Genomic DNA, 13943 nt, shown 5'->3' with positions numbered 1-13943 from the left:
AATTTGAAAAAAAAAAAATGCTTTGGAAACTCCAAAATGTGTCCTGTTTTAGCTCAAGTTGTCCGTTTTACAGAGAACTTCAAGATGTCATTAAAACTAGAAAAAAAAGGAGCAAGCCTAATGTGGTCAGCACACCAGCAAACCATATCTTGGGGCCACAGAAACTCAAAACATTTGTAGATTCTGGGCCAGCATGGTAAAGGTGACGTAGAAGTGCAGTCTTTCTCATGTCCAGCAGGGGGCGACCTCTCTGGTTTCAAAAAGCTGCCTGCTTGTGCAGTTTTACAGGGAAATAATTCTTCACCCATGTTTGTGTTCTCAAACATGATGAATTTCACAATCAGTAGCTGACATGTAGTCACTGGCCACTTCATTTGTTCAAATGCTTAACTGTTAATGCAAATAGCTAATCACCTGATCACATGGCATCGACTCAATCCACTTAGCATGCAGCCATGGTCAACACAAGCGGTTGAAGCTCTGATATTGCAAGAGAAGACAAAACTGGACAATAGACTGGGAAAAAAAATATGAGTCTTGAAATGGATAAAAGGACAAAATGAGACATAGGAGGGAGAAAAAAAGACTGAAGAAGAGCAGAGACAGATGAGCACAGGAGGTTGGCCAGTTTGTTTATGCAGCACTAACAGACTTGTGTCTGGACTGTGCTCAATAAAACATCACTCTCACACCATCTATTGCAGCAGGTGTGACAACATGATTTGTTGTGCTTGATAACACACTAAACAACACTTTCAGTCTTTATTTTCTCTTTTTATTATTGCCCCTCTCCTTTCCCCGATGTCACAGCCTGACCTGAACCACAGAAGACAGGGCATCACAGACATCTTACACCTTTAAACCTCGTTAAACAGAGCGCGCACACACACACGCACCTCTCTTTGGCTGACATTAAATAACCACATAAATACACAACTACACCAACATCAACTCACAATTACGATAAAAACAGGTTATTAGCCTTCAAAAATCTAGAACTCTTTTACAAGATGGCTAAAATTCAGAAATTCATTCAACAGCAGACGTTTCAAGTTTCGAAGGTCAGTTTTTTTTTTTCAATTGAACCGCTTTGTAATGAAAAGAGGGACTCCCCCCTCCCTGCTGTTTATACTTTGTTAAAGCTGACAATGCCGACTGAACACAGTGCCCACAATCAGATTCAGCTTTTCATTTTGTTTACAGGCTTTTGTCAAAGTAATAACATATATTTTGGAATTTCAATTAACTGTAATTATTTTCTGAATTGAAAGTGAACTGACCGTCCAACAGTTCAGTCACAAACTGATGAACCAGTTGCAACCTTTGGATTATACTGCTTTACCTGAGCATGATTAATGAGATGAGAAACAGTCATTTGACATTAAAAACACACCTCAATATATGGTGACAGACTGCAGACACAACTATACTACTGACTTAATCAAGTGGCTTATCCCTGTAACTCTAAAACATCTCAGTAAAAGAATACAGCAGGTTCCTAACATTTGGATTTAATATCACATTATCTGAAGGCACATTTACAGATGCGTCTTTGTTCCTACTTAACAGCTGAAGAACACAGAGCTAAACAGCTTGATCAGGCTGGCATGAGTGAAAAATTATAAAATATACTACTCTTTTTTGTTTAATGCATGAAGTAAAACAAATCATGTTAGCAATAATTTATCAGGCACACTGCAAACTTGCATCTCTGCAGATGCTTTGTATGTTACATTAGAGAGTATTTGGGCTGTGGTTGCTTTGGTTACAGTGTTACAAGCTTTAGATGATGGTTTTCAGTCTGCGGGACACCTGATTTTGTAATCCAGACGTTTGATGTGTGAAACAGATATAGGAACATTTTGACATTTTTGGTTAAATTACCCTTCCTTCTTTTCTTGCAACAGGATAGACTTCAGTCATAAACAGGCTTAGAGACGGGTCGGCGACAACTAGGGAAAAATATGTATCCAAAATCCAGTTGGCGATTGGTTGGTGGCTGTTGCAGATCCCATCTGTTGTCTGCACACCTGTCAACAAACAGTCACCAAGCAGCAGTGAAACTGTGAAAAGTGCAAAGCAAACCAGACTCGATTTTCACACCTCTTAGATTCAAACTTGTCCGACATTTTTAGTAGATGAACCTCTGGTATCAGTTTGAGCATCCTGTTTGGTTTTGAGTTATTGACGGAGGTGTTTACAGACAGACTGGCATCTTCCATGCAAACTACACGTGACTGTGGCAAATCTGATAAAAAGGAATCATGAGGACGTTTTACGTCAGTGCTCACTAACTGGTCTCCAAGTCTGTATGACTGAAGCCTTAAATAACATGATTAACTCTCAAATCCAGCAGGTAGTTCAGCCTTTTTAAGGGACGGAAACAGCTAACAGTGGCCTTGTCTAAGGTAAAACTGCTTGAAAAACTAACACTTAATGTTCAATTTACTTATTATTAAAAAAAGAAAAAAGATAAAACATAGAATTTATAAAAAGAAAAGACTACTACTGTTCTGCCATCTTTAAAACAGGCTGTTTCCCCATTCCCAGTCTATTTGCCAAGCTGAGCTAACAGCTAGATATGAGAGCAGTATTGATAATCTAATTCTTGGTTAGAAAGCAGGCGTGCTGATCTTTGGATGAAATCCACCACAGACTTAAAGTCCGTGGCGCATTTGAACCGGAAATGTCGGCAGTTCAGGTGAGAAAAACAGACTGCTGATGTGTGAGGGGAAAAAACCATCTCCAGAGCAAATAGCAAGCACTGCTCTGATCCAAATTAAACTAAAGGCACAAATGGTCTGAATGTTGGCACAATGGACGGTTCAGGAAAGTGTGAGCGATCTGAGGAGGTGGATCGAGGCGATGAGAGGTCCCACGTATTTTTCTTTATTTCCTCTTTATGGAGAAGAGCAGGCGTGGTGAGGATAGTGCAGTCAGTGGTGGTGCAGTGGGGGTGCAGCAGAAGAATCGCTGTGCACAGTTTGTTTGATCATATCGCGTCTGACATCGTGAATATGAGCAGAAGGCTGAATAACAGCGCAGGAAGTGAAGTCGTTACACCGTGGCCTCCGATTCCCAGAGGTCCTTGTGGTTCTCCAAACAGACGGCCTACTCACTGAAGCTGAAGTTCAGACCAGAAGACTCTGTAATCGGGGATGAGGGGCCCGCACTGGATACAGCACTGGAGGGGATGCTGCCATCTGAACAGAAAACACACACACACACAAGCTCTCTGTAAACACTTGTTTTCCCCCACTGGTACAAACTGTCGATGTTTTAAAAAGTCCATCCATGGCGCAACTAATAATCCCATTACTTTCCACCCCGGAGCCCTCGCTTCACTCTGCGAGTCAGGAGCCATGTTATTTGCTGTTGTACATGCGTCACGGGGAAGGACACAAAGTGAACACAAATGAGAGAGCGAGCTGGCACAATAACAGGAAAGCATCATCTGCTCGTCTCTTCATCTCGTTGCCATGGGGAACTTTATGTAAACTGTTACTTTATGTGCTGGGTTTCATAAATTGAGCCACATGAATGTTTATATCAATAATCTGACTAGAATGTAATGAAGATTTGCCGTCAATCACAAATCAGCAAAATCAAGAATAAGGGTTTAAAGTGTTTTACACTAAAGATAGAAGCTGCGGTTAAAAAATGTTCCTGAACAGGTCACAGGGCTGCACTTGTAAACAGCTGCCCTGTAACTACAGCTGATAAGAGAACAGAGTTACACGAGCAGCAGAAGAAGTGCCTCCCCGTCTGTCTGCGCACTGTGTGGTAAATGAGGCTAAATGAGTTCTGTGCAGTTACAGGCACCAGAATCTGGAGCAGCCACCCAAACCGAGTGCACACGTATAACATGTGCATGAATTCAGCTCACCATCTGAGGGAGAAAGGAGAACAATGAGCTGGTTAAAGATGAAGGGGCTGTGATTTTCAGAGTACTTTTTACTTCAGTTTTAAGTGACTGTTGATGCCGCGGTGTAATCTGCTGCACAGTCTGCTGTTATTTATATACTTATAAACAACAACCACACATTTTTTGTTCTAGTTTCTTTATTTGGATATTTTGTTGTTGTTTTTTAAAGTCATAAGCGTGCTATTGTTTACTAGGTCATAAATTGGTTGTTTTTTTTCCCCCGTTTTTTGTTTTTTAAAGTTTTAATAAGACATCGAGGGATTAAAAAAAAAAAGAAAAAAAAAAAGACAACAAATTGCCAAAAATTGCAGTTCCTCCTTCGGCCACTTGAGTCTGTAAATCAGTGTGCTTAGACTCCTGTGTTTTGGTCTCTATAATAATTTTCAGAGCGGCTGTATGGTGGGTGAAAATCTGCATTTCGAAGCATTTCAGTGATATTATATGACAAATATGTGGATTGTTTTGTAGTTAAAACTGGAGCAGACTGGGACAGTCTGTCAGTGCAACTGAGTGAAACTGTGCATTTTTTTCCCTACACACTAATTAGCAGTTCATCTGTGTCTGTGCGATATATCCATGCAGTACCCTGCTAACCAAGCTGGCTGCTTTTGGCTGACTTATCTTGAAACTCCCCCGTCTCATCCACATATGAACGCTTCACAAAAGCATGGCTGACATCTCGATGGCTACATCCACCCCCCCCTGCACAGTCTATGATATTTGTGAATGTGATAAAGTGCTGAGTTTCACCTCTCCAACCTGAGATTCCATCTTCACTGTGGTAACTAGAACCAATTTAGCTGAGCTGCCATTAGCCATTTGCTGATTTATCAGCATTTCTAACAGCCAATAAAAAACAATTTAGAAGAAGAAGAGACGGGACAAACACCCTTCAGCACCAGACAACAAACAGTGAAACCAAGCAGAGCTGGACAGGGTGTAAACATGTACAGAAAAAAACTACACATGATGCACTTTAGGGGAGATCTGTTTGTTTCGTGTGTCTGAAAGAAGAAAAAAAATCATTATATCGGTTGAGCTGTAGCAGTAACCACAGTATTGAAGCATTTAAATCTGTGTGAAACTGTAGTGACGCGACTGAGTTGTTGCGGTCTGTGTTGTCATTTAGACTTTTACACGATAGTAAGGAGGGTAAATATTTAAACATGAAGCCGATACGTTTAAAGAGGTTTCATTCTCTTGAAAAACACTTTGTGCAGTGAAAGCAGGTCAACACACTGATAATGCCATGAAAATCATTGCACTTACGCCACAAAGGCTGGCCAGGCGGTCGAAGAGATGCTTCAGATCCAGAGGAGGAAAGAGGCTGCTGCGGGCTATAGAGAGAAATCTGGCTCTGAGAGGCAAACAAGCCAGAGAGCGCTGGAGCAGAGAGAGAAAAGAAAACACATTAGGATCAGTTTACAAATGTAATTGAAGCTCATTATGCTTCTGAGAAATACTGCTCTCTTCTGCTTTTGGATTCAGAAAGTGTTGTTTTGTTGCTAGACGTGGAAATGGCTTTCAAATTTAACTGCCGACTCTCAGGCTTTATTTAAATGTCTTTATATGAATTAACAGATTAAAAACCAGTGAACTGTGGCCATTTATATTCATGCTCAAGATCTGACGATCAGATTCTATAAAACAAAAATTACACTGAAGCTTTCGCACCTTTCATGGTTTTGGCCTGGACCTCACTGTTGCTCTCACACACCGAGTTGAGAAACTCGTCCACCTGCTTCAGGGAAAGTGAGTTGTGCAGCGTCTCCAGCGGGTAGATGGAAGGCACCATGGAGCATCCTTCAAAGCCTGCAGGACAAAGGGTACAATACAGCTGATCGTGTACTAGCAGGAAGAGCGGTGAGGAAAGTACTGCTCTCTGTGCATTACGGTTCCACGTGATTTGAGTGCCATATTAAGAAAAAAAAAAAAAATCTAGCAGTGATTTATATTTGTTACCAGCCACACAAACGTTTGCACACAAGAGCTACAGTCGGCAGCGTGTGACCTCTCACAGCAGCTGACTGGCTGTAGCTACACAACACAAGCAAGCCAGATATAATGCAAACACAAATAACCAATTCCTGAGTTAGTGAGACCACAAGAACAAAAATAATATTTTTGTCTTGTTTCTAACATGGTTACAGAGCACTCTGCTTAAAATGACAAGAAAACACACTCGTTACATGTTGCTGCTGATACATGAAGTGATTATAGTAGAGCTCACTTGTGTGTTAACAGGATATGATATGCTTGTTGATTTAAAGATAAGAAAAAATACCGTTCTGTGTTTGTATATGTAATAAGTAGGTGAGGACTACAGAGATTCTTGTGTTTAAGATGTCAGTACTCGAGGTCAACTTCATTTCTAAGCTGATGCTGTAAATGGTATTTCCTTCAGGTGAAGTGTGTGATATAAAGCAAAAATTAATATTAGCTACAGACGAGGTTCTGAAACCACAAAGAAGAAAATAAAATTCTGGGGAGATGTGGCATAACATTATGAGCATTGCCAGGTGCAGTGAAAAACACTGATTTCATCATGGCACCTGTTGGGGGGGGGATACATTAGAGAGCGAAGTGAACCTTTTGCCCTCAAAGTTGATGTTGCAAGCAGGAAGAAATGACAAATGTAAGGATTGGAGTGAGTTTGGTGCTTGTCAGAGCATCTGCAAAACTGCAGCTATTGTGGGGCGGTCCTGATCTGCAGTGCTCGGTACAGTGGTGAATAAGCGACAGTGTCATGGGCAGCTAAGACTCACTCACGCATGTGAGGAGTAAAGGCTGGCCTGTGTGGTCTGATCCAACAGACGAGTAAGTGCAGCTCAGACGGCTGAAAAAAGTTCATGCTGGTTCTGATGTAAAGGTGTACACAGAGCATCACAGTTTGTTGCGTATGTGGCTGCATAGCAGCAGAGCAGTCAGTGTGTCCATGCTGACCTGGGCATCAGAACTGGACCATGGAGGAATGGAAGGTCTGATCTGATGAATTGTGTTTTCTTTTACGTCACGTGGATGGTCAGGTGCATGTGAGGCATTTACCTGGGGAACACCTGGCAAGCCAGCTGAGGCAGTGTGATGCTTCGGATAATATTCTGGTGGGAAACCTTGACCTTGATGTGGATGTTACTTTGACACGTACCACCTACCCAAGCAATATTGCAGACCATGTACACCCTTTCATTGAACAGTATTACCCGCTGGCCTCTTTCAGCAGGATAATACGCCCGACCACAAAGCAAAAATGCTTCAGGAATAGTTTGAGGAGCACAACAATAAGTTTGAGGTGTTGACTTGGCCTCCAAATTCCCCAGATCTAAAAGCAATCCTGGTGCTACAATACGAGTCCATGCCTCGACGGGTCGGTGCTGTTTTGGCAGCAAAAGGGAGGGAAAATAAAATATGAAGCAGGTGGTTATAATGTTATGCCTGTATTGTATAAATGTATTAATTAATTAAATTGTTAAATAGGACCGGTACAAATGTTCAGTCTATTTCCCCTCCTGTTTCCTGAGCCGGTTGGGTTGGATCACCAACATAGATTTGATGATGAGCTGCAGCACAAGTTGTAATGAACTGTGAACCACACATAAAAGATTAATTTTCTTCGAGGTTTGTTAATGGTGCGGAAATATTCGTGTTACGACAATGAAGAGGAAATGAACAGGAAAAACTGTATTCTTTAAAAAAAAAAAAATCAATTAATAATTTTTTTTTTCATTTTATTAGAAGATTCGTCATAGGTAAAATTGCATTACATATACTTTTATGTTCTATAAAATTTATATCTGTATTCATAATTACATTTCTATATTTTGCTTGCTTTTGTTGGTCGGGACAAAAAACCAACCCCCCCCTCAAAAAAAAAGAAAACAAAACATCTACATCTTGTGAAATACAACTTTTAAACACTAAAGTGCAATGGCAAGAAGGTGACTTTCACACATGCAGGAAACAGTCCATCAGCATTCACAGTAGCCCAACAGAGAACATGAAGCTCTATGATGACAGTAAGGAATAGATGGAGGTTGAAGTGCTGCTTCCACCTTTATCCATCTACCCAGACAGCATGCTGGCCATCCTTGCCTTCACCATGAATAATGTGCAACAACCATGAATGTGTGCACGGCTATTACCTAAAACAACTTATTCAATTCAAGCGGAACGAAATGCTTAATGGAGAGGAACCTTTCAAGGCCTCAAGGGGCCAAGATATCAATTTATAATTAGTTGACTTGCTTGTTGTTAATGTTTCTCATGGGATTGTGTGCACTTTCAAGAGTTAAGAACATTATACAACCTGTTGCTTCTGCTTTTTAATCTAAAGCTTAGAAGAAGAACAGGAATGGCAGGATACGACAAAGACCTTCAGGCCTTCCATTGACTAATCAAAAAATCTTTTCCTTACCCGATACAGCCTTGAGCAGCTTTATTCATTTGACAAAACAAAGACTAATGTGGAATCTGAAAACAGCTTCCTGCCAAAGATGTGATGACAGCAGAAAAATTATTCTACCGTTTAAAGTGATATTACAAAGCCTCAGGAGGAAATGTTTTGCCAGTTCAGACAAGTTCCATGCTACAGTATTTCTCCTTCTGTCTTTAGTGTACTGTGTAATAGAGCAGGCGTTATATAAAAACACATTAGTTGGCTTTTATCATCTTTCCCTCCTCATCGCTGCTGCAGTGCGTTCACATGGACTTTACAATTCAGCTCACACAGTAGATGCAGTGAGAGGAGAGAAAAAAAGCCCACTGATCCTTCACTGCACTATTCACTCTCCACAAAGGCAGACATAAACATACGAGGCAGGGAACGAATGCAGATAAAGACGGCACAAGTCATAACAGACGGTCATCTCTGCTGAGTGCAGGCAAGCTGTGTTAAGCTGACAATGTGCCAGGACCTGCTCCACAAACACTTTACGCGATCGACAGTTAACGGACAGGCCGCCACTTAATTAGCCAATTAAAATTAGCCAATAGATGATGACCCAGATCTTTCAGACAGACACTGAAATATCTCCAACCCAGCCAAGGGATATTTTGTTATTTTGAGGAAGACACTGTGGAGATTCAGTTGTTACTTCCCAGTGCAAAGGCCAAATTAGCGCCATCAATATCCGACACGCATTTCCACACAGACCTCATTCCTGAACAAAAGCCCAGCTGTAAAGGCTTTCTTTTCCTGCACCCACTGCTCAGGATGGAACATGCACACAATGCAATTAGGCAGCCCTCTAACCATCGCATAAAAGAGTCTGGTTCACCAGACTGAACCGCATGCATGTAGATCCATTAGTCGTCCTTTTTGCAGATGTATTATTTGTTATAATTTGAGATTATGGTTAAAAATGAATTGCTATGTTCTACCAATTCCACAAGTGAGCTATAAATGTCCAATCATATGCAAAGACTTAAAGACACAGTGAAATTAAAGAATACACTCAAAGTGTCTTATCAGGTCCTAATTGTTCAGTTACTTATTGGTCCTTTCAAAATAAATAAAATCTATACGCATCACATTTCATATGGATTGAACCTTTTTCTCACTCCTTGTCATAGTATTCTCCCCTTTTTGGACGCAGAAAGAATGAAACTACAATAATGCTAACAGTCTCTACAGCTCCTTAGTCCATGAGAATTTCTCAGTGCTCACATCAAATCAGAACCATCTTATAAAGATGTGAGAACTCAAATGTCCCTTGAACTGAGTCACATAAACGCATCTTAATCTGCCAGATGCCTGGTACAAAGCTGTGTGATGTGGGATTATAATGATGTGAAAACCGAGCAGCTAACAGGGTGGAGAATTCAGAGGGACGCCATCCGTGTATTCCCAGCCGTGTGGATGCAGCTCGTCCATTTCCTTCTGTGCCATTCATAAGAAAGGACAACATTCTGGTTGAGTTGGAAATTATAGTTGTTTTTACAGATGAACCCAAGACAGTGTTACAAGTGTTCAGGTCAGAAAGTTGTCCTTCCTCACGCCTCTCAAACTTCAGGCCTAATTATTCTCCTAAGAATACTCCGTCTGGGTGAAGCATTCAGGACACATGCCTCAGCCTTGCTTGACTGGAATTATCTGGGCAATTACCTCCACTAATGTCACGAGTGGACATTACATGGACATTCAGCTGGGAAGCTGGAAACTTAATGACCTTTAGATGTCCATTAGATTTCCCCCCCCCGGTTCACCTCTGTCAGGTGACACCTAAAAAACGTTGAGAGCCGCAGTGCTCGAGTGAAAGCTAAGTTGCTTTAATAGTTTCACTGTGTCTTTAAATAAGCAGAGGAATACAGCGTTTGCATCTTTGGGCAGATGTGCAAAATGAGAATGTTTATAGTCGGACAATAAATGGAGCATGAGGCAGGGCTATAGATATCATTAACAGGCAGACCTAGGAGGGAAAATGAACGCACAGGCTGCAAGAAAAATAAAAGCAATGAGCCACAACAGATGCTAAGCTGAACTGGCACTGGCAGCATCCCCCTTCTCCCAGCACCGACTGGCTAGGACGAAAGTGAGGAAGAGGAGGCAGCACCAAGTATTTTCAGGGACTGCAGCGGCTGACCGTAGTGAGACTCTGGGAGCTCCTGACTAGACACCAGCTCAGTCTTGAAGAGGCGGAAGTGGTAGGGGCAGTGACGCAGGTGGTGGGCCATGGCCCCATCCACAGCCACAGGGGCAAACCCCAGCAGGGCTGTCTCAGCAGGGAGCCACTCCAGCAGCTGGGTTACGTGAGGCACGTCCGAGGGCTCTGAGGGGATGAGAGGCAGAGCAGGGAGAGAAGAGTAGAACTGGAAAGTGCAGCGGAGCGGGAGCAGAAACGGGAGGAGCTGAAAAGCAGTGCGGCCGGAGGGCATTCGATCGATTGTAGGCTGCAACGGACAAAAACCTCACGGCTCAAACAGAAAAAAAACAGACTCAGTCCCACCTTTCCATTTCAAAGAAATCAAATGCAAAGCAGATAGCCTGAGGTGAAATAGAGACGTCAGGGGGGGAAACGAATGAATAAAAACACACCTGAGATCTGCTCCACGTAATCTGAATGAAAGGCTTTTTCAGTCAATCAGTGCTCAAACATCAGTGACCCCCAGGGCTATTTTTCAAGAAACTGTATGTGTGGCAACAGAACTGCAATGTGACAAGAGAAGTCGTATTTTAGATTTGTAGCATGAAGGCGTGACTTTCTGACAGATTTCTATCACTAGCTCTGCAAATTGGGCAACTGCCCCAGGGCTCAGAACACTCAGGGGTGGGGTTGGTTCAAAGGTTCGGTGTTCACTGTGTGGCAGGCGGCTAATGGTGACTCATTCCTAACTTGTTTGTATGCACCACTCAATCCCATCATCAGAAAGCAGCATGAGCTTTCAATCTGCAATAAAAGACCAGACATTTGCATATTTACAAATGGAACAGTTAACAGGACACCACAGACCCTCAAACATGTGTCTGTGTGAACCTGATGAATGCAAGTTCATTACTGACCCATTCTTCAGCGTTTTTGCCCGACATCGCTCCTCGGCTGGTTAATCCCACCTGGCTTTCACATCAAAACGACCAAATGAGAACAATTTCACCTCTAGTGCCATTTGAGTGACCAAGCAAATGAGAATATGTGTAAAGCACACGTTACTTTATCTACAATATTTTACCCATCAACATGGTTATGATTCAGAAAAAACCCCCACAGCTGTGATTGCCCTTTTCTCCGCTTTGCATCATAACAACAGATAATTCATCATTGATAAAGTGAGGAATGTCCTTAGTTAAATAATAATATATATAACAAACAGCAGCTTGATGAGCAGGTGGCTGTTCAAAACTGAACTTGGACAATTGTAAATAAAATATAAGAATAATATTTATTGAAAGAAAATACCTGTAACAAAGCAGATCACACCAATGTTAGTGGATCTAAGGAAAACTGTCACTTTTTAAATGGATCATCAGCGCCTATTATTATAAATCAAAATGTGACTACAGGAGAGAAGCAAGAGAGCAAACTGGAGGGAAAGGCCCATGACTGTGGCTCCAGCTGTCTTTAAAAAAATAAATAAATAAACACGTTTCAACATATGAGATTTGTGAATTCCACCAACTCTTCAGCCACTCTGAACCAACATGTGAGACCAGCCTGTGGATCAGCTGACATCAATTCTGCTGACATATAGCCAGCACTAATCAAACTGCCAACATGTGATCAGCTGTCTCTGAGCTTTTCATATAAAACCCCAAATACCGTAAAAGGCCCAAATATGGAAACAGTAAAGCAGCAACGTGTACATCAACTACTACACACCGGAGGAGCCAGGTATTGAACCACAGGCCCCCCGATTAACAGATGCTCTTCCTAAAATGGGTTGGTCCAGATTTTATTTAGTATGTGTGTGGTCAGTACACTATGACATCACTGTAAGTATGTGTGTGGTTAAACTGGGGTTAAACTAAAACAAGAGAAACACCTATTTAAAGTTTTATTTGGCATTTATAGCAAAAACCCAGACATTTATCAAATAAATTATTTTAGAATCAACAGTGCATATGCCAGTGAGGATTTTTTAATTTTTTTTATGTGCATTGATTATCTACCCGTGGAGATATATCTAAGGAACACGATATATTCCACATAGCTAACCATCCTGTGAACAGCAGGATTGGAGATGAAAACACTTGCAGGCAGAGCAGGTGATGTTAGAGGTGAAGGGCTGACAACATAAGTAAAAACAAAACAAAACCCAAACACCGAAGGTGTGCGCTGGAAGAGAAACAAAAAAAACCTAAAAATCTGAGATGATGTAAGTAATGTAGCCACACGTCACACCTCCCAAAACAGAAAACATAGAAAATGTTTTCCCACAAAACCGTCATGCAAGATAAGAGGAGAACTGGAGGAGTGTCGAAAAAAAAGGCAGACATACCATTAGTCGGATGCCTGGCATACGACACAGAAAATCTCTTTACTGCCGGCATAGACAACAGCTCTGAGGAGATAAGAAAGGTAACTGGCATTATTGGGGCAGCTGGGATCTGAGTCTGCTTGTGAGTCTGTGTGTTTGAACACAAAGGGGTGAAAAGGAAAAAGAAAAAAAGAAAAAAAAAGAAGGAGAAAACCGATTAGCAGAGTTGGCCTGTCGATTCATCAGTGTCTGTCTGCCAACAGATCTGTGTGAAAAGGAGGGTCATCTTTGAATGAACAGAGTGGAGACTGAGTGCTAAGGCTGCTGTGGAGTGGGTGGAGTAAACAACGGACGTAAGAAGTGTGCTGATCTAAATGTCACCGACAGGAACACATCTCCTTTTTCCTCCAGCCTGACTACTACTGGCTGTTGATCACATTCAATGTGTTGGTGTAACGTAGTTTTTACTAACGCAGTAACGCTGCAGACTGGGAAAAATAAAACAGAAAAAAAAAACTGAGCTGACAGGTGAAATAAAGCTCTGTAGAGCGTATGCATGTAATATACGGTTTACGAAAGAAGAAAACCCACTTTTATGTCAGGTAAGAATCCATTAGGTCATTTTTGGTATTGCAGAAAGCTGTAAAATAAAGGTTGGGAACCGCCTCTCTGAAATGCACTTACCACTGACACTGCAGGCCATCTTCAGATCTGAAGTGTGCACTTCCTTTCACCTTCCCAGCAATAAACCCATCTCTTGTTGCCCTGTTCTTTTTTTCTTTAAACGAACTGGACTGACGTCAGGTCCAGACCCCGACCTGTCTCTCAGACAGCAGCCCATAGGCCTGATGCAACAGAGCTGAGAAAGTAAAGCATCTGCCAGTGTGTAGCTCTGCAGTCAGAGTGACACCAAGTGGATGAACTGACCGGCTCAGTTTGCTGTGTTTAAAAAGCTGTAGTAGAGGGAAAACAAATCCCTGCAGTTCGGATCCATATGCATAAATACACCTAATAGGAAAATGATGACGTCACCTGTAGATGAGTCACATGCATATTCGGGACGCATTAAACAAATTTGTGCGATTAACCAGCTGCAACCATGAGAAATCTA

General features: G+C 41.8%; 1 protein-coding gene across 8 annotated transcripts in view; it reads right to left on the bottom strand.

Moving 5' to 3' along the window:
• Positions 1 to 753: 753 nt before the first annotated feature.
• The window catches only part of ppip5k1b (diphosphoinositol pentakisphosphate kinase 1b), a 48616-nt gene continuing 35426 nt past the window's right edge, over positions 754 to 13943 (bottom strand). For 5 of the 8 annotated variants that reach the window (XM_080303786.1, XM_080303791.1, XM_080303787.1 and 2 more), the window contains 4 exons: positions 12854 to 12916; positions 5600 to 5737; positions 5195 to 5308; positions 754 to 3203 (listed from right to left, as the gene is read on the bottom strand). In XM_080303786.1, the coding sequence (XP_080159912.1) occupies positions 3112 to 3203; positions 5195 to 5308; positions 5600 to 5737; positions 12854 to 12916 (407 nt within the window). In that variant the 3' untranslated portion in view covers positions 754 to 3111. The remainder of the gene's footprint in view (positions 3204 to 5194; positions 5309 to 5599; positions 5738 to 12853; positions 12917 to 13943) is intronic. The other 3 variants (XM_080303790.1, XM_080303792.1, XM_080303793.1) reach the window with 1 other exon arrangement.

Source organism: Astatotilapia calliptera, chromosome 7 (genome assembly GCF_964374335.1).
Source record: "Astatotilapia calliptera chromosome 7, fAstCal68.1, whole genome shotgun sequence".
NCBI lineage: Eukaryota > Metazoa > Chordata > Actinopteri > Cichliformes > Cichlidae > Astatotilapia > Astatotilapia calliptera.
Note: the sequence above shows the minus strand (reverse complement) of the source record. Positions and strands in the feature narration are given on the sequence as shown.